Here is a 19,798-nt window from a genome sequence, read left to right on the forward strand (position 1 = left end):
AAATCCTTTTAAGTTTACTTGATGTATTAATAAATATGTTTTATCAGAATTGTAGTTTTTCATTCTGGGTCCTAGCTGATAATAATCAGCTGTTTATCCCAACCATTGAAAACTCATCTTCAGCAATTAGAATTTTTCTATAGTTGAGAAAGTTTTTTTCTTTTCCCTTTAATGTATGTCGCCCCGAGGACATACAGCAGGCACCACTCTCAAGAGAACAGATGTCCTGCTGCTTCTTGAGGCTGGAGGTGCCTCTGGGCGGGCTGGCTTGCCCCCTCCCCTGCCTCAGACCTGTTCTCAGCATAATGTGTTGGGCATGGCCTTCAGGTCAGTTCTGTGTTTCTTAGTGCTCCCTCATCCAGTTTCAGCTTACTTTGATTTCTTAGGGAGATGACGGCACATTTCATGTCCCCCCCCTTTTATTTTTGCAAGCCTCCAGTCGTGTGTGTGTGTGTGTGTGTATGTCGGGGGGGCGAGTGGGGGGTGGTGGAAGAGGTGGGTGGTGGGGTTTTTTTCTCTGACCTGCTGGGAGGGGGCCTGGAGTATGAGTTAAGAGAATCCTTCTGTACAGTGCCTTTGGGTTTACTCCAAGGGGGCTGAGCAATTAGCCTTTGTTGCCTTCCATGGAAGGTGTGGCCCTGCTTGGGCTCTGGCTCCCACGAGGACCGTCGGGCAAGCTCTGAGTGGCATCCAGCCTGGAACTGAAGTGTTGGTGCGTTGTCCTCTTTGTGTGTGCACGTCAGGAACAGGGGTACTGGGGCCCGGTGCCCTCCTCGGCACAGAACAGGGGAGGCTGCCCTTCCTGGCCCTGTCCCGTCTGCTGGCGATGTCACGGCGTCCTGAGGGACGGGAAGGGGGCCGTCGTGCAGCCAGGAGTCCCGCGGTGCCAGTGCTCGTCAGCTCGCGGGACGGTTCTTGGGTACTGGTGGCACCCCTGAGCCGCGTGGCGTGGGCCCCTTTCTCCCGGAGCCTGGGGTGGAGCTGCTTTTCTTGGCCTTGACTTGCTGGTGCCTTCAGGGGCCTCAGACCAGCATCTCCTGCTCGGGCAGCCGGGCAGACTTGCTTCCAGCAGCTGACAGCCTGTGATTTACGGCTGGAGAACATGTCCCGGGGAGGGAAGCTGGTTGCACAGCGGGCAGAAGAGCCGGCTTGGGTGGGTGGTGACTGGAAGGTGTGGTGGTTGAGAGTGATTACTGAGAAATGCGTCTCTTTGCACCTTGTGCTGGGCTGGTTTCTATAAGAGCAGGAACAGTCATCTCGCCTCAGATGTGCGTGCTGTATGGTCTGTCTCTCTGTGGGGTGACTGCCTCAGTGGTCTTCAGTTGGCTCGTGTCCTATGCGTCCGTGAAAAGTGGGGTGCCCTCCCCGTTTAGTGGCTTGGCTGATGGCTTCTCCTGACCATCTGAAGACCAGAGTGTTTCTGTGGGCCACTTCCTCTCTTTGCTGAGGGTCACCGTCCTCTGCGCACGCTGGGTTGGACCGTATGCTTTCAGGAGGGAAGGCCAGTGAAGACGGCCCCGTTTCCTGTTGAAAAGCCAACCAACCAACAAAACCAAAGCCCCGGACTTCTGTGATTCTTGTTCCTGTGCACCCCCTTTGCCCTTCTGAGTCCACTCACGGGAGAGTCCATAACTCCTGTGACCCTTCCCTTCCCGTGTACAGAGTCCCGGTGGAGGCCGTGGAGCTGGTCTGGGGCCAGGAGTAAGCAGAGGGCAGGCCGCACCGCACAGCCCTTTGCTGTCATACAGGCCTCGTCCTACGTGCATAAATAGGCAAATAAAGAATATTGATGCTCCGTTTGCGTGTATATATCGAATAATTCAGCCATAGTTGACGTCTCGGCAGATATGGGTAACAGAGGAGAATGCTGTTATTGTGTCGGATGTGTAGTGTATTGCTAGGAACAGGCCTGTGAGGATTTGTAGGATTAAGCAAATTCCTAGCAGGGAGCCAAAGTTTCATCAAGATGAAATGTTTGATGGGGCTGGGAGGTCAATGAATGCGTTGTTTACAATTTTTATTAGTGGGTGGGTTTTTTGAATATCTGTCATTTGTGTTCTTGTAGTTGAATGACAACGATGGTTTTTCACATCATTAGTCGTGGTTAGATTCCATGCGAGAATAATGATCACATACATTGTATTTATTTTAAGTATTATTTTTGTGCTTGGTTTTGTGGGATTTTCTTCAAAACCTTCACCTATTTATGGCGGGTTGGGTTTAATTGTGAGTGGTGGGGTTGGTTGTGGTATTGTATTAAATTTTGGTGGGTCTTTTTTAGGTTTAATGGTGTTTTTGATTTATTTGGGAGGAATAATGGTGGTTTTTGGCTATACAACGGCAATAGCTACGGAGCAATATCCTGAGATTTGAGTATCTAGTAAGACTGTTTTAGGGGCATTTATTACTGGTTTATTAATGGAAGCTGCGATGGTTTATTATGTGTTGAAGGATGAGGAGGTAGAAATTGTGTTTCAGTTTAATGGGCTTGGGGATTGAGTTATTTATGATACAGGGGATTCTGGATTTTTTAGTGAGGAGGCTGTAGGGATTGTGGCTTTATACAGTTATGGTACTTGGTTATTGTGACTGGATGGTCTTTGTTAATTGGTGTAGTAGTCATTATGGAAATTACTCGTGGAAATTAAATAGGATTATACTGATAGTAATTGTAACTAGGAAAGATAGAAAATACAGTTTGATTAAGCCTTTTTGGCTTGTGATTATAACTGATATTTTTGCTTGGGCAAGTGAAGTTGTTTTTGGTAAAATATTTTCGAGTCAAATTAGGTCTAGGAGAGAGGATGCTGATTTTTGACTTATTATTAAATTTATGTAAGGGGTCAGGTGGTGTATAATTGTGGGGAAATATCCTAATATGTTAGAAAATTTGAAAATGTTAGTTGGGTAGTTAAATTTTAGGTTTTGGGTTATGTTGCTAATTTCTAGCGCTAGAATAAAACCTAGAATTGTTACTGTCAGAGCTATTATTTTTAAGTGATGGGGTATTGTTATTTGGGGAATCGTTGTTGGAGGAATGTTATTAGAAATAATAAATCCTGCGAAAAGGCTTCCAATTATTAGGCATTTAATGGAATTTATTAGGAAAGGGTTGTTTTCGTTGATGGTAATTAGGGTTGGGAATCGAGGTTGTCCTAAGAGTGCGAAGAAAATAATGCGAGTGCTGTAAATGGCTGTGAAAGAGGTGGCGATTAGTGTTATTAAAAGGGCTCAGGCGTTGGTGTACGACGTATTAGCGGCTTCAATATGTCCCTCACCTGCCTCTCCTCCCTCCATCTCTTCCACGGCCTCCCCTGGAAGCCAGGCCAGGCCCTCACATGGGACCCAGACAGCTCATACCCCAACAGTAAAGCTTACGGGACAGACGCACCGCCCCTAAACTGCTGATCTTGTCACCAAGGACGAGTAAAAATGAGTTTTCGAAGGGGGCTTCTCGTACTCTGCCCACTAATGTGCTGAGGATTCTCCACGCGTGTTGCACAAGATACGTTTGCTGGAATTTGTTATAAAGCCACGTGGGCCTGGGGTTTTCTTTCTGGAAAGATTCTGCAGTACTAATTTTTTTTTTTACATGATCCAGGTCCTTTCAGATTTTCTGTCTCTTTAAGTCATTTTTGCTAATTTGGAATCTCATAGTTTGTCACTTTCCTTTGAGTTGTCTTACTTGTTGTCATAAAGTTGTTTATAAAATTCCTTTGTTATCCTTTTGGTTTCTGTGAACTCTTGTGAAGTCCTTGAATTCCTGACTTTATGCATGTTGTATGTGTTGGTGTGAACGTGTTTGTGTATATTAAAGTACACAACCACATACACTTGTGTTGTTGAACTGTTTTAAGTCACTCCTCTGCCTCTAAATACTTCAGTGGGTGTTTCACATAATCAGCATGCTGATTTTGAGGACTAATTTTTAAAAGAAAAGTTTTTTTTTCCCCCACATGGTAATAATTCTTTTTTCTAACTTATTTTTTAACTGGAGGAAAATTCCTTTTCAATATTGTGTTGGTTTCTGCTGTAAGTGAAAGTTGCTCAGTCATATCTGACTCTTTGCAACCCCATGAACTATACAGTCCATGGAATTCTCCAGGCCAGAATACTGGAGTGGGTAGCCTTTCCTGTCTCCAGGGGTTCTTCCCAACTCAGGGATTGAACCCAAGTCTCCCAGGATGCAGGAGGATTCTTTACCAGCTGAGCCACAAGTAAAGCACAAGAATACTGGAGTGGGTAGCCTATCCCTTCTCCAGCGGATTTTCCTGACCTAAGAATTGAACTGGGGTCTCCTGCATTGTAGGCAGATTCTTTGCCAGCTGAGCTATCAGGGAAGCTTCTGCCACACATCAATGCAAATTAGCCATAATTAATACATATATCACCTCCCTCCCCTCTCTCCATCCAACCTGTCTAGGTCATCACAGAATGCCAGACTGGGGTCACTGTGTTCTCACCAACTATTTGTTTTATATGTATCAATATATATGTGGGTATGTGTGTGTGTATAGCCACGAGTATATGTAGCATGCATGCCTACTAAATTGCTTCAGTCACGTCCAACTCTTTGTGACCCTATAGACTGTAGCCCGCCAGGCTCCTCTGTCCATGGGATTCTCCAGGCAAGAATACTGGAGTGGGTTGCCATTTCTTTCTCACATATATAGATATATCTGTTGGTGCTACTTTTTCCATTTTTATCCCGCACTTGCCTTCTCCCACTGTGTTCACTAGTCTGTTCTCTATATATTTGTCTTCATTCCTTCCCTGCAAATAGATTCTTTAGTACCATTTTTCTAGATTCCACATAAATTCATTAATACAGGAGATTGGTTTTTCTAAATTCCTTCACTTTAACAGGCTTTAACAGGTTCATCTACCTCAGTAGAACTGGCTCAGATTCGTCCTTTTTTATGCCCACATGGTAGCAATTCTGATGGTAGTAGCTACTGGAAGAGAACGCAGAGTGTGTGGCGGGGTCTTCCCTCTTGCCCCCCCCGGGCTCGGCGTGGAGCTTGGGGCGGGCAGGGCTCAGAGCTGTCGGCGGTTCTGGTGCTTCAGAAGCTGAGATAGTCTGTCTTCCCTGTGGTATTTTCTACTTCACTTCCTAGAGCTGTTGGCACACTAGAGTGTGCTTCACGGTTTTAGAAAATTTTGGCAAAATTTGTGTTCGCAATTATTCTTATGCCAAGACATTTATTTGTGTTTTTAAGTGTATAATTGCTTTCACTTTGAAAGTCGATTGAGACCCGAGTGGCTTTCGTAACTCGCGTGCTTGTGTTGTCGGCTCTGGTTGTCTCTCTGTGCAGCGGCACTGGCGGTGTGGATGGCCTTGTGCTCCAAGGACAGAGGGGAGGTGGTGTGTGAACACAGGGTGCGCTGGCGCCAGGACCTGGGCTGGGCCAGCCCTGAGCACCCCACACCCCTTCCCCCCAGCCCTGCTCCGCTTGGAGGAGAAACCGGACCCTCGGTGAGGCCCCATCCTTGGCCGGGTTCTCTGTCCTGGTTTGTATGTGCGGCACTTTGGAGCTGAGACCGCCATGACCAGGTTATTGTTATGAACCCTGACATTTAGTTTTTTAAAGTTAGAGGTATCTAACCACACTGGTGTGTCCTGTAAGCTTTATTGCTGGATCCCGTGTGCAGGCCTGGCCTGGCTCTCTGGGGAGGGCAGGGTAGAGCTGGAGGGATGCGAGGCAGGTGAGGGACAGCAGTGGGCTGCGAGGTGTGGCCTGCCTTCCCCTTCCTCCTGGTCTCAGACCAGCTCCAGGGCCACCAGCTCGGGCCTCTGTCCTTCTGAGCCTGTCCACTGGGCCTGTCCTGGCAGTCTGGGCAGGAGTCTGATGGCCAGCGTTGAGCAGGTTGCTCTTGTGGCCACTGCCGCTGGAGCAGGCTGTGGAATGCTCTGCTCGGGGCTGTGGGTGGCTTACCTGGGGGCTTCCACGTCCTGTTGAGACTCATCCGGCTGCTGGATGGTTTCCTTCCCACAGAGCCACCTCCCTGACTGCTTCCAAAGTTCACCAGGAAGAGGCGCGGGGATCTGGGTGACTTTCCCCCTTGTCATAAATCCGGAGTATAAAGGCAAAGATTTCAGGTGTTCGGGGAGTGGTTCACCAGTCCTAAAACTGAGTATATTTCAGACCTGACCTGTGGATGTCCGGGGGTCACTTCTCCAATTATAGTGTGTGTCATGGGGGAGCAAAATGCCCTGAACTTCCTAATCCGATGGCTGGCTCATGGTTTTGGGGTTGAGTTGGTGGGGAGAAGGGCGGAGAGCTCAGAGGAGAGCGTGACTTCTGCCAGTGGGCTTTGCAGCAGAGGTGCAGAGCAGGGCTGGTGTGGTGAGGACGTTGTCCTGTGTGCTGGGAGATGGTGGTGAAGCTGTGGGCTGCTGGCTGGGAGTTTCCTTCGTGCTTTGAGTACTGGGATGTCTTGGACCTGTGGGTCTGAGCCCCGGTGGCCTGTCCTGTGTGCCTGCCTTGATGTGTCCAGGGCTCCCGGGACTCCACGTGCAACTCCACATGAAGCACCACTGACTAAGTGTCTGGGATGGTGTTCACCCTCTTCATCTCAACTCAATGTAGCTCGTTGGCCGGCAGGACCTGGTTTTCAGGGACAGGGTCCAGGGCAGTCAGGCCCATGTACCTTCAGATGGTCTAAGAAGTGGTGTCCTGTGCCAGTTAAATGCTATTCCTGAAGGAGGAGGAGGATTTCTTTAGCTGTTTTCTTACAGGTGCTCAGCTTTAGAGCTCTTCGTTCAAGGGCTTGGGTACCTGTGTGAATTACCACAAGTTTTGCAGACTTGCTTCCCTGGTGGCTGAGATGGTAAAGAATCCATCTGCAATGCAGAAGACCTGGGTTCGATCCCTGGATAGGGAAGATCCCTTGGAGAAGGAAACGGCAAAGAATCCTGCAATGCAGAAGACCTGGGTTCAATCCCTGGATCAGGAAGATCCCTTGGAAAAGGAAATGGCAACCCTCCAATGTTCTTGCCTGGAGAATTCCATGAACAGAGGAACCTGGTGGGCTACAGTCCATAGGGCTGCAGAGAGTCAGACACGACTGAGCGACTTAACACTTTCACTTTGCAGACTTGAAAGCAGAGGGTAAAATTTCAGGTTGAGGACTCCGGGGTTTTGATGTTTTGATGGCATGCTGGTCCCACGTGTGCGCAGTGCAGGAGGAGCCCTTTCTCCTTTGTTGACTCAGATTGAGGATGAGTTCGTGGGAACCTTACCTTTGAGTGGGATAGTTCAACCTGTAGTTCTTATCCTGTGGTACCTTCAGTTACTTGCTGGTCCTGGAAACCTGGTGCGATTCTTTCCTTTCTGTGCAGGCCAGCGCCCTTATTTCAACACTGGCGTGTGTCCGTGAGCCCCGCCTCAGGCTGCGTCCCTGGTTTATGCTGCCCACTTGGAAGATTTTCTTTTCAATCTCGTAATTTCTTTCTTTGTCATGTATAGCAAATCTTGTTACTTCATGGTGAGTGTTTAGGATAAAAATTTTGGAAGATTGCAATGAGTTGTTTTGATAATCTATGTTTTAAATTTGTAAAGGTTTTTGTAATATTTTAATAGTCTTTTTTTTTTTTAGGCACAAATTTTTAAGCATGGAAAACGTGAAGACTGTTTACCCTACGGTAAGGTTTATTTGTGAGGATGTGTTTGTGATGTGAGTTTGCCCAAATTCTGATCAAATGTGTCTCAGTAACAGTTTATTCATAGGCACAAAAATTAGTGACTTCTTGTATTTGAATGTTGTCACAGGTTTTTTTTTGGTCTTCTGTGTACACATGTGTGTGTGTGCGTGTGTAAGAGAGAGTGTGTATGTGTGAATAATCTAACTCTTTGACCTCCGGCCTTGTCCGGGAGGAGGTCTGGGTTCCTGACTGACAGGTCTCTGGGGACTTGGAATGTAGACCTAGCCCTGAGGTCTTCAGCTCGCTTCTTAGGATCTGCATTCTTGCTGGCACCAAGGCGACCTCATTTGCCCTTTTCATCTCATTCTCTTAATTTTAGATTAAACTTCAACTTATGAAAACCTATTTTGCTGCAGGAAGGCTTACCACCTGGAACAAGAGAAATTTCTTAGTCTGTGCGTTAGAAGATGCGTGGATCAGATTTGGGTAGTAGAGTCTGTTTATTTCTTGACATTTTCATCATGGGACATTTCATATACACAAGGGAAGAGAAACTGGTATAGTGGACTCTCATGTTTCTACCGCAAGCTTCAGGTTTTTGATGCATGGGCATCCTGTTTCATCCATGCTCCCCCTCACACCTGCCCCAGACACCCTGTCATCCCACTGGCATCTGTTGACTCTTTTTGTGTGTGTGTGGGGGGGGGGGTTTATTATTATTTTTTTATTAGTTGGAGGCTAATTACCTCACAACATTTCAGTGGGTTTTGTCATACATTGACATGAATCAGCCATGGAGTTACACGTATTCCCCATCCCGATCCCCCCTCCCACCTCCCTCTCCACCCGACTCCTCTGGGTCCTCCCAGTGCACCAGGCCCGAGCACTTGTCTCATGCATCCCACCTGGGCTGTTGATCTGTTTCACCATAGATAATATACATGCTGTTCTTTCGAAACATCCCACCCTCACCTTCTCCCACAGAGTTCAAAAGTCTGTTCTTTACTTCTGTGTCTCTTTTTCTGTTTTACATATAGGGTTATCGTTACCATCTTTCTAAATTCCATATATATGTGTTAGTATGCTGTAATGTTCTTTATCTTTCTGGCTTACTTCACTCTGCATAACGGGCTCCAGTTTCATCCATCTCATTAGAACTGATTCAAATGAATTCTTTTTAACGGCTGAGTAATATTCCATGGTGTATATGTACCACAGCTTCCTTATCCATTCGTCTGCTGATGGGCATCTAGGTTGCTTCCATGTCCTGGCTATTATAAACAGTGCTGCGATGAACATTGGGGTGCACGTGTCTCTTTCAGATCTGGTTTCCTCGGTGTGTATGCCCAGGAGTGGGATTGCTGGGTCGTATGGCAGTTCTGTTTCCAGTTTTTTTAAGAAATCTCCACACTGTTTTCCATAGTGACTGTACTAGTTTGCATTCCCACCAACAGTGTAAGAGGGTTCCCTTTTCTCCACACCCTCTCCAGCATTTATTGCTTGTAGACTTTTGGATAGCAGCCATTCTGACTGGCGTGTAATGGTACCTCATTGAGATTTTGATTTGCATTTCTCTGATAATGAGTGATGTTGAGCATCTTTTCATGTGCTTGTTAGCCATCTGTATGTCTTCTTCGGAGAAATGTCTGTTTAGTTCTTTGGCTCACTTTTTGATTGGGTCATTTATTTTTCTGGAATTGAGCTTCAGGAGTTGCTTGTATATTTTTGAGATTAATCCTTTGTCTGTTTCTTCATTTGCTATTATTTTCTCCCAATCTGAGGGCTGTCTTTTCACCTTACTTATAGTTTCCTTTGTTGTGCAAAAGCTTTTAAGCTTCATTAGGTCCCATTTGTTTATTTTTGCTTTTATTTCCAGTATTCTGGGAGGTGGGTCATAGAGGATCTTGCTGTGATTTATGTCGGAGAGTGTTTTGCCTATGTTCTCCTCTAGGAGTTTTATAGTTTCTGGTCTTACATTTAGATCTTTAATCCATTTTGAGTTTATTTTTGTGTATGGTGTTATAAAGTGTTCTAGTTTCATTCTTTTACAAGTGGTTGGCCAGTTTTCCCAGCACCACTTGTTAAAGAGGTTGTCTTTTTTCCATTGTATATCCTTGCCTCCTTTGTCAAAGATAAGGTTAAAAAGAGACATAATCTTGATGTCATGGTCACACCTGAGAACGTGAGCATCGTCACATGTTTGTCCTCAACAGACTTGTACATGCAGACCCCGAGTCTGTCTTGAGTTACCATCAGTTGTACCCAGGCTGGTCACTGTATGATGTTTGGGTCTTTTGGGGAGTTACCCAGATGCCATCACAACTTGGCTTGAAAACCGCCCTGCTCTTGTCTCAACACGAAACATGGTCTCGTGTGCTCTCCTCGCCTCTGCCTTCCCTGACGCTCTCCTTATTGCCCCGAACAGCCTTAGTGGCAGGGGGACCCGATCACACTGCTTCCCTGATTGTGGAGATCCCTCCCTGTTCTTACAGCCTCACACCCAAGTCTGTCTGCATGGTCCTCGTTGCCCTTAGCGTGTGCTCCACCTGCCATGCACACACCCGCTCTCTCTGCTCAAGTTGCCGCTCCCTCCCTGGGCTCCTCTGCATACCATCTCTGGATGCCTGCTTCATGGTGAGAAGGTGGAGCAGGTCCGACTCCAGCTGCACTTAGTGAATGACATGAGGTGAAGGGGTATTTATGAAGCAGAGCTCAAGGGGTGCAGCGTGGATGCAGGCCTTTGCACTGACTTGGAGGAGGGGGCTGTGAAGTGTCTGGTTTTGATGTTGTGCGTGTCCGGTGGGGTTGGTGGGTTCGGGAGATCACACAAACCCTTCCCACCAAACTGAGCAGGATGTTCTGTGTTCGCAGCTGCCACCGTTCTCCAGTGCCTGGACAGCTGCAGGCTCCCCGACAGCAACCAGACCTTGCTCCGGAAGCTCGGGGTGAAGCTCGTGCAGCGGCTGGGCCTGACCTTCCTGAAACCCCAGGTGGCCAAATGGAGGTTGGTAGACTGAGCGGTGACCATGCAGCCAGGGCGTGTCTGGAGGCTGGTGTGGGGCCTGAGGTTTCAGGCAGCCGGGCACAATGGGCTATTTGATGTGTCCTCCTGCTTTCATTTTTTTCCCCCAGTCTCAAGAGGGTTTCTGATTTTGAAAGGATCAGCTTTTCTTTGGATAATTTTCTGACTTCACATCTTCCAGGTAGAAGTGGGGCTTCTTTTGAAGTGGGGCTGATGAGATGGAAAACTTGTCTCTCGTTCTGAAAGTGCCCATCCTGGTGTAGGCCAGCATCACTGGCGGGTCACACTGCAGGGGAAGCTCTGTTCTGGTCATTTCAGTCTGGGTTTCAGGCTCACTCCTCAGGGTTTACTCAGAGAGATCTGTCTCTGCCTGTGGATGGAAAAGATGTCTTAATGGTCCTACTGGCTCCCATGGAAACAGCCTGTTCTATTGTGCTGGGGTACTACATTTTTAACAGTCTTCAGTTTTATTTCAAGTATTAATATGTGTGTTTTGGGAGGAATTATTTGATTATGATTATGAGGAATTATTAATTACGTTTCCAGTTATAGGAAATTCCAGAGAAGTGTGTCATATATTAGTGATGTTTTACTGAAATACCTTTTGAGTATTTTGCATACTGTTAGTATGTTCTGTAAATTGTTTATGAGACTAATGTTAGTGTCTTACTTTCCAGATGCTGTAAAAGATTAACGTTCTGGACTGTGTTAGCGTTTCCCTGAGAAACAGAACCAGTTGGGGGAGTTGGGGGTGTGGGTGTGTGTGTGTGTAAAGAGACACAAGGAATCGGCTCGTGGTTGTGAGTCTCCAGATCTGGTAGGCTTAGACTCAGGAGGAGCTGATGTTTCAGTCTGAGTCTGAAGGCAGAAAGAATCCCTCACTGAGGGGAGAGCGATCCCGTCTGTGGTCCCCGGGCCTTCACCGGACTGGGCAAGGCCCACCACACTGGGGAGAGCAAGTTGCTTTACTCAGCCCACAAGGTAAATGTTCATCTCACCTACAGTCACCCACAGAGACACACCCAGAATAACGTTTGAACAAATATCTGGGTCCTGTGACCCGGCCAACTTGACACCTTCAAATGAACCATCACAAGTACTCCAAGCGTTTACTCGGGAAGGAGAGTAACTCAGCATCACAGTTACGTTGTTCAGGCTGTACCTTCCTGGGCACTGGGTGTGATCATTACCGTGGGGGCTTCAGTCTTCCGTCTTGTTGTTTGCTTTCTCTCTCCTATCTTTTTTTTTTTCATTTTATCCCCTCTGATGCACTTTCATGTTCTCTTGTAGATTCGTTCCCTTTTTGGTCATCATCCCCTTAGGAGGAGTGAGTCTGTCTGGCAGGCGGGTAACTGGCTGCAGTGCCCCTCTTGCTGTCTGCCTGAGCCTGGTCAGTTCCTCCCACTGGGATGTGGCCCTTGGTCCTGCGGCAGCTGCTCGTGTCTTACGTGTGGCCTTTCAGTCCCTCCTACTGGACCCACACTGCAGTGACTGCCCAGTGTTACATGGGTACCTCTGGACTCTGGCTCCTGGCGTCCCACCTGCTCTCTGATGGCGTGTCTGGATCTTAACACGCCTCACAGTTGCCTGAGGTTCCAGGGAGACTTATGCAGAATTCGGGGTGCTTTCTCAGGTCCTATCCTTTAGTGTCTGTCCCCACTTGGTAGCCATCTCACTAGTCACAATTTTTTTTCTGTCCATCAGGACAGTTGCTCTCTGCTTGGACTCTACTCTTCTATGCTGTGGTTTAGAAAGTTCCTCTGGGAGGAAGCAGAGGGGACAGTGGGTGCGCCTGAGGGCTTGCCTGCTGTGAGAGCTTGGAGCCTTGCCGTGGGTGTCTTGTGCCTGCCAGCGGTTGGTTTGTACACTTTGTCTAGATCTGTGGTTAAGGCAGGAGGGAGAGTCCAGTGGCAGCCTCTCTGGTCTCTGGTTGCTGGACAGTGATGAGGACTTTTCCTGTGAGGTGATGAGCATGTGTCCTCACTGGAGGAGAACAGCAACAGAGTCAGCAGGTGTTGCCACGTGCCTGCTGCCTGTTGGGCGCTTTGTGACCACAGTCCTGTGGTGCCTGTTGACCTGCTCCCTGATTCAGTTACCTGTTGCTGCTCTGGTTCTTGGGTGTTTTTTCCCCAGACCTGGCAGTTGTCGGACACCCTCTGGGTGACCTGCAGTGTGGACTCAGTTCTGAATCTGCCTCAGTGGAGACAGCACCAGGTCCCACAGATTAAGGGCTCAGTCCACAAGACAGTCTCCTCCCCCCTCAACCCCTCCCCTCACTGGTTGCAAGTGTCAGTTGTCACCTGTGCTTCTGACAGTTGAGCTACAGGTTGGCAGTTCCCACTACCCCCTTGTTGGGTTTGATAATTTGCCAGGGTTGCTCATAAAACTCAGAAATATTTTATTTACAAGATTATTGGTTTGTTGCAAAAGGCTTAGGAATAGTCAGGACTTCCATGCCCTCTGAGTGAACCACCCTGTTCATCAGCCTGGAGTCTCTCCTGACCCACTCCTTTTAGGTTTTAATGGAAGCCTCATTGCATAGTCAGGGTTGGTTCCGTCACTGGCCATTGGTGGTTGATTGACCTTCCATCTTGGAAACTGCCCCACGGAATCTGAGGCCTCAAGGCCACAGCTAACAATGTCCAGGTTGCCTCTATCTCCAAAGCCCCAGTTATCTCTTACCGGACTTGGCCTTAGGCGGCAGCCCCTAGTCATGCTGTAACTCAGCCTGTCACCGTTTATGCCCCAGGCCCTGTCCTGAGATGGAGCTGCCCCAGAGTCAGGCCCAAGCGTGCCTGCCTGGCTTCCAGGAAGGGAGGCGGGGTTTGTGGACCTCGCTCTGCACAGGTGCTAGTCTGAGTGCTCCGTGCGCATCCTCCCACCTGGCCTCATTTTACAAACAGGGAAACTGAGGCAACCAGAGGTTCAGGGACTGTGCAGTCAGACAACTGACCTGGCCTTTGCTGTGGGACCCTTCACGGCGCCATGGGAGATAATGCTGGTGACCCCAGTCGGTGGAGGCAGGGGGTGTGGTGCAGGTGTGACCTGCAGTGTGGACTCAGTTCTGAATCTGCCAGGAAGTAGTGAGAGCCGTTCAGGAGGTGGGCTCTGTGGGAGCTGGAGGGACCAGCTGTGGCCCCTGGGGTGCGGAAGGCAGTGTCTGGCCCAGGGGCGGGGGTGGGACTTCAGTCAGGTGGGACCTGGAGGCGGAGCCTGTGGAAATAGGGCCCAGGCCAGTGGGTTCTAACTTGCCTTTTCTGCCATCTCTGTTGCTCATATTCTTATTGTCACACTTTATCATCTGCCTTTCTGCTAAGAAAGCTTTCTAACACGTGAGGGTTTCTGAGTCCTCTAGAGGGTTAATCTGTGTTCTGAAGCTCAGATGAGGTGGTCATCTTTCCTTGACAGTCCACGCTGGCGACTGTTATCACTCAGTTTCCTTCCTGTCCGTCCCATCCCTGGAAAGCACATGGAATTTTCACAGTGATGCTGTTCATAACTTGCTGGTTCAGTCAGGATTTTCTAGTTCCACGGTGTCCCAGTGGGTCTTGAGGTTCGTTTGCTTCTTGCAGGTACCAGCGGGGCTGCCGCTCCTTGGCCGAGAGCTTACAGCATTCCATCCAGAATCCCAGAGAGCCCATGACACAGGCTGAGACCCCCGACAGCGACGGAGAGGATGACATCCCCGAGGAGGTGGAGAGTGTGATCGGTGAGTGCGGGCCACCTCATCTCCCCTTGCAGGGCACCCAGTTCGACCTCTGGTCTCTGCAGGGCAGGAGGAGAGGCTGGGATTCCTGCACCTGCCGTCCCCCTCGCCCTCTTACGCGGCCCTAGATCGCTGTGGTCAGAGTGCACCTGTGCGCACCTCCACGGGCCCCGTGCTGCCTGTGCTGTCTCTGCTCCTCGCAGGGCCTCCACCGAGCGGCTTCCAAGGCCCATCATGCTCAGGAGGCCCCTGTGCAGCCTCTTCTAGTGGCTGACTGTTGCCAAGACCCGGTCCCCAGGAGAACTGCTCTCTGCAGCCTCCAGCAGACACTTTTTTCTCTGGGCAGCCTCCCTCACTGGTGCTCTCTGCCCAGTGCCTGTTAGGATGGGCGGATATACTTTTTAGGAGCTATGGCAGAAGTTAGTCTTAAATGATGACTTGAAAACACACAGGAGGAAATGTCCTTTTCTTATGATTAGAATTAAGGTTCTTCCTGTGATTCCCTTTATGGTACTGTTTTGAGTGACGTGCAGGCTGGGTACCTTAAAGCTGGAAACTGAGAGCTCAGCTCGAATTCCAGGTGCTTCCATGTGGCTCACAGACTGGCCTTCCTGTGTTCTTTCAGAGCAGCTGCTGGTTGGGCTGAAGGACAAGGACACGATCGTGCGGTGGTCTGCGGCCAAAGGGTAGGTGCCTGATTCGGGGCGGGGGCTGGCAGCTTACTCACGGGTCTGCTGGGTCTTCTTAATCATGAAGAACTTCCTGTGGAATTTGAGAGCTGTGAGCAGCTCTGAGAGTTTTAAAAGGTAGACTTTTTTTTCCCCCTAATTTATATTTATTGCTTTATGTCCTAATTTTCAAGAACATTGCTGAGGTTGGTCAGCGGCTCTTTCATTTTCTTGCCTTTTTGGCTGGAGTGAGTCACATTTGCCTTTTTTTAACCTTAAGGTGTTCCTTTTCTTACTCGTTCACGTTCTCATCATCGTGACCCCCACTTCCTGCCCCCATGGCCAGGGGTCCACCCCTCATGTGGGAAGGGATGCTGTACAGCCCAGTTTAATCCCAGAGTCCCTGGGAGGGATTGGCATCTCCCCTCTGCTGCGCCTGAGGGAACAGCCAGCAGACGTGCCCAGGCCTACCCAGGGGGTCCAGAGGGGCATGGGGGACAGAGTACAAAGGAAATGTTACGGAGAAAAGTAGAATGGATGGAAGTGCTGGTGGGCCCTCCCCCCAGAGTTCTGGGTTTCTGTGCCAACTAATTCATGTAGCAGGTGCCAGGGAAAGGAGCTCACGTGGAGGCTTTTGGGTGACTTTGAAGCCCAGAGTCCTGTCTGCTTGGAGTGTGATGGGCTGGGAGGGTGAGTCTTCCTGGGATGCTGCTGGCCGGGACAAACCCAGGCAGGTAACCTCATGGGAGCCAGCCCAGTTGGCATCCAGCATGGGGGTGGGACAGTCTGCTGGTCAGACCTTGGTGGCCTGAGCTGGGAGCCTTGACTGAGACAAATGTATGCCCTCTGCCTGGGTCCCCCAGATACCTGTCCTGTGTTCATGTCAGTGTGATGGGCCCCCTGATGGGGCAGGTGGCTTTTGTGGAGCAGACTCAGCCACTTTGCCCTCTCTGGAGGGAAGGACAATCTCTCGGGATGCTCCTAGTATAGCATGGGCCCTCGATGGGCTGGTCATGCTGACAGATGCTGATGTTGCTTTTCCTTTTCAGAATCGGTAGGATGGCTGGAAGACTGCCCAAAGAGCTGGCAGATGACGTGACTGGGTCGGTGTTGGACTGTTTCAGGTATGTGGGGAGATCACAGAGGCAGGCGTGTTTCTGGGGCATGTGATGCTGACCCAGGACTTTGACTCTCTCTCCGGAGATCTGAAGATGGCTGTTGTCTCCAGTTGGTTTGGAGTACTTTATCTCCTTAGCTGACTGATATTTTACAAACTTACTAAGAGTTTTAGTGATGCTTTCACCCCAGCAGGTGTTTGTGTGCTCTGGGTCCTGGGGGGGACAAGCTGGCATGGTTCTGGGGTCTCATGCTCTCTTATATTTTCAGTTTCCAGGAGACGGACAGTGCCTGGCATGGCGGGTGTCTGGCGCTGGCGGAACTGGGCAGACGCGGCCTGCTGCTCCCTTCCCGGCTCTCAGACGGTGAGTGTGAAGCTCATTTTGTGTGTGCACCTTGTGGTGCTTCATCCAGCCCCCTCCTGGCGCGGGCCACTCCCTGGCGCGGCCCACTCCGTGGCGTGATGCGCGCATCATGAGTGTTGCAGGAGAGAGCCTTCTAGACCTGTGTCCTCAGCCTTCTTTCTCACGTAGGCGTTTTTGAGTCCCAGTGTCTCTTCTCCCTTCTGTGCAGTTTCAGTATCCTGTCGGTCCCGATTTGGAGGGTTGTGCGTGAGCTTTTGTGATGTCTAGGATTGTCTTGTCCCCCAGAACCAGTTTCACCCTCGGGGGGGTGCTGTCGCCCATTAAGAATGTGTGCATGGCCATGGTTCTTCTCCTGCAGTGACATCATGGTTCCTGGGAGCAAGTTCACGCCAGTGAGGGGATGGGGAGGGAGCTTGCAGTGGGCCTGAGCAGGGGGACAGCGTGGCAGGTGCAGACAGACCACTGATTTTGAGGCTCGCATGTCCTGTCTCTTGGAGCAGCCGCATGGAGGTGCAGGCTGGGACCAAGGCCACAAGAAGCCTGTCTGTGGTGGGTGGGGATGTCCCTGGGAGCAGCAGTGCCTCTGTGGAAGGAAGGGACGGATACCTGGGAGGGATGAAGAAGGCCTTTTGTTGGAGTGTGTCTCCACAGATGCCATGCGCCCTGGGGGTGACTTCTGTCCAGGGCAGGGATGTCTGTGCAGAGAAGGTGCTGCTCAGCAGCAGCCAAGCAGTGGGGCTGTCACAGGTGCTGGCTGTGTGCTCGGCGTTGTGAGGCACATGCAGAGTGTCTAGACCGTTGATTTCTATGGGCTCTTTCAGCTTATTTTTGTAGCAGCTTTACTGAGATATAGCTTATATTAATATAAAGTTCACCCATTTAAAGAGTTCAATTCAGTAGTTTTTAGTATATTTATAGAGTTGTGCAACCACCACCATCTGAGTCTAATCTCATTGTTCCTCAAAGAAACCCTATACTCAGGAGAAGTCATTCCCCATTTTCCCTTAACACCCCCAGTCCTAGGCAGCCGCTGATCTTTCTGTCTCCGTAACTGCCTTTTCTGGCCACTTCGTATAAATGGGATCTCCAGTAGTGGTCTTTGGCCTTGACCCCTTTCACTTAGCGTAATGTTTTTAACGTTCACCCCTGTTGTCCCGTGTAGCCGTAGTACTTCATTCCTTTTTGTGGCTGAATAATCGGCTAATGTTTATTAATCCTGTCATAGTTAATGGACGTTGGGATTTTCACCTTGGGCTACTGTGGATAATGCTACCCTGAACACTTGTGTACAAGTTTTCTGTGGCCATGTGATTTGAGTTCTCTTACAAATCACTAGGTGTAGACCTAGGAGTAGAGTTGCTGGATCAATGCTAAATCTGTCTTCAACTTTTTGAGGAACTATAAACTTTTCCAAAATGGTTGTACCACGCACCACCACTTTACATTCCTACCAGCTGTGTATGAGGGTTCCAGTTTCGCCACATCCTCTCCAACTCTTGTTTCTGTTTTTTTTTTTTTTAAATAGCCATCCTAGTGGGTGTAGAGTGTATCTTACTGTGGTTTTGATTTGCATCTCAACTAACTCTGTTGAGCATCTTTTCATGTGCTTATCGACCATTTGGATATGTTCACTGGATATGTCCAAGTACTTTGTTAATCTAAAAAAGTGGGGCTGTTTGTCTTTCTATTGTTTTGAATTCTTATGGATATAAGCCTTTTATCAGATACATGATTTGTGGATATTCTCTCTCTTCTGTGGTTGTCTTGTCACTTTGCTCATGGGGTTTAATGCACTGAAGTTGTGAGTTTTGATTAACTTACCAGTTTTCTCTTTTGTTGCCTGTGCCGCTGGTTTCATATCTAAGAAGTCATTGCCTACCCCAAGGCCACGGAGATGTACTGCTGTACTTTTATTTACTCTTGTTCCGTCCTCAGTGACTTACACGTTTATTTGTGAAAATAGACATGTGAGTGTGTGTGTGCGAGGGTGTCATGGGTCAAGAGGAAGTCTCTGCCTCTGTGGTGCCGATTCCAGTTTAACTTGAAGGAGACCAGAGCCCTCACTGCTTCTCATGCCTGAGACCGGCTGGCACAGTGTATGTCTGTCATATATCGTGATGTCAGCAGCCTCCACCAGCCGCAAGCAGCCAGAGTGAGAACGTATAGTGGTGGATGAAATGTATTGTTGTAGATGAAAAGTGTCAAGATGGGGCCAGAAAACTGTGAGACGTCACCTGTGATGAGTTGGCCTGTGATCTTCGGTGCTGGCCGCCTCCTGGCGAGCCAGGCCTCTCCGCAGACCTTTCGTGTGGCTGGTGGCTTGCGGAGCTGCGCTGTCTTCCTGCCTCCGATGGGTTGTGCAGGCAACTGCAGTCTTGTCCTGGAGCAGGCTCCAGAGGTGACGGGTCTAATACCCTTCACTTCTCTTTAATCCTTTCTCCTGCTCCTCAGACTGGGCAGTTTTAATTGCCCTGTCTTCAAGTTCTCTGGTCCTTCCTTCTATCTGCTCAAACCTGTAGTTGTTCTCCTAACTTAGCTGAATTTTTCATGTCATTTGCTGTATTTTCAGTTCTAGAATTTCTTTGTGGTCTCTTTTACAGCCTCTTTATTGAGACTCCATGTTTGTACAGACATTGTTCTCGTGTTTCCTTTAGCTCTTGGAGCATATTTGAGATAATTGATTCAGAGTCTATGTCTTGTAAAACGCTGTCTGGCCTTCCTCAGAGGTGGTTTCTGTCAATTTCTGTTTTTTTCCCCACTGTGAATGTACCATAGTTTTTTGTTTCTCTGTGTGCCTTGTTACTTTTTTGTTGAAAACTGGGCATTCTGACATATGATGTGATAACTCTAGAAATCGCGTTCTCCCTTGTCAGAGGTTTGCTGCTCTTGCTGTTGAAGATGGTTTAGTCATCTCTTTATTTAGTGACTTTTTCCAAGACTTTTTTTTTTTTTTTTTGCAATGACTGTATTCCTTGTTGTTTGGTCACTGAGGTCTCTTTTCTGTTGTTTTAGTCTATAGCCAGTGACCTAACAGAGGTTTCTTAGATGCTGAAATTTATTAGCCTCTTTGTTCACTAAGCACCCTTGGTTGATGGAGGTTTTTTTTTAATTAGATTCCAGAGTGCTGAAAAGCTAGATTCTGTTTTTACCAGCTTGCTGGTTTCCTTGGTGGAGGGACCAATTCGTGGAGCTCCCTACGGCCATATTCTATGACATCATCCAAAAACCAGCATCTGAATAGCATTCCAGTGTTACTCTGGGTCCTCTGAGAACATG

The 19,798-nt window shown here is 48.8% G+C and overlaps 1 protein-coding gene across 1 annotated transcript in view; it reads left to right on the top strand.

Annotated features, from left to right (window-relative positions):
* TBCD (tubulin folding cofactor D) overlaps nucleotides 1–19,798 on the top strand; it is a 145,033-nt gene that overhangs the window by 27,259 nt on the left and 97,976 nt on the right. The window contains exons 8-13 of the mRNA XM_065911174.1: nucleotides 7,600–7,645; nucleotides 10,517–10,649; nucleotides 14,240–14,376; nucleotides 14,999–15,059; nucleotides 16,091–16,165; nucleotides 16,428–16,522. Coding sequence (XP_065767246.1) covers nucleotides 7,600–7,645; nucleotides 10,517–10,649; nucleotides 14,240–14,376; nucleotides 14,999–15,059; nucleotides 16,091–16,165; nucleotides 16,428–16,522 — 547 coding nt within the window. The remainder of the gene's footprint in view (nucleotides 1–7,599; nucleotides 7,646–10,516; nucleotides 10,650–14,239; nucleotides 14,377–14,998; nucleotides 15,060–16,090; nucleotides 16,166–16,427; nucleotides 16,523–19,798) is intronic.

Source organism: Muntiacus reevesi, chromosome 18 (genome assembly GCF_963930625.1).
Source record: "Muntiacus reevesi chromosome 18, mMunRee1.1, whole genome shotgun sequence".
Lineage (NCBI taxonomy): Eukaryota > Metazoa > Chordata > Mammalia > Artiodactyla > Cervidae > Muntiacus > Muntiacus reevesi.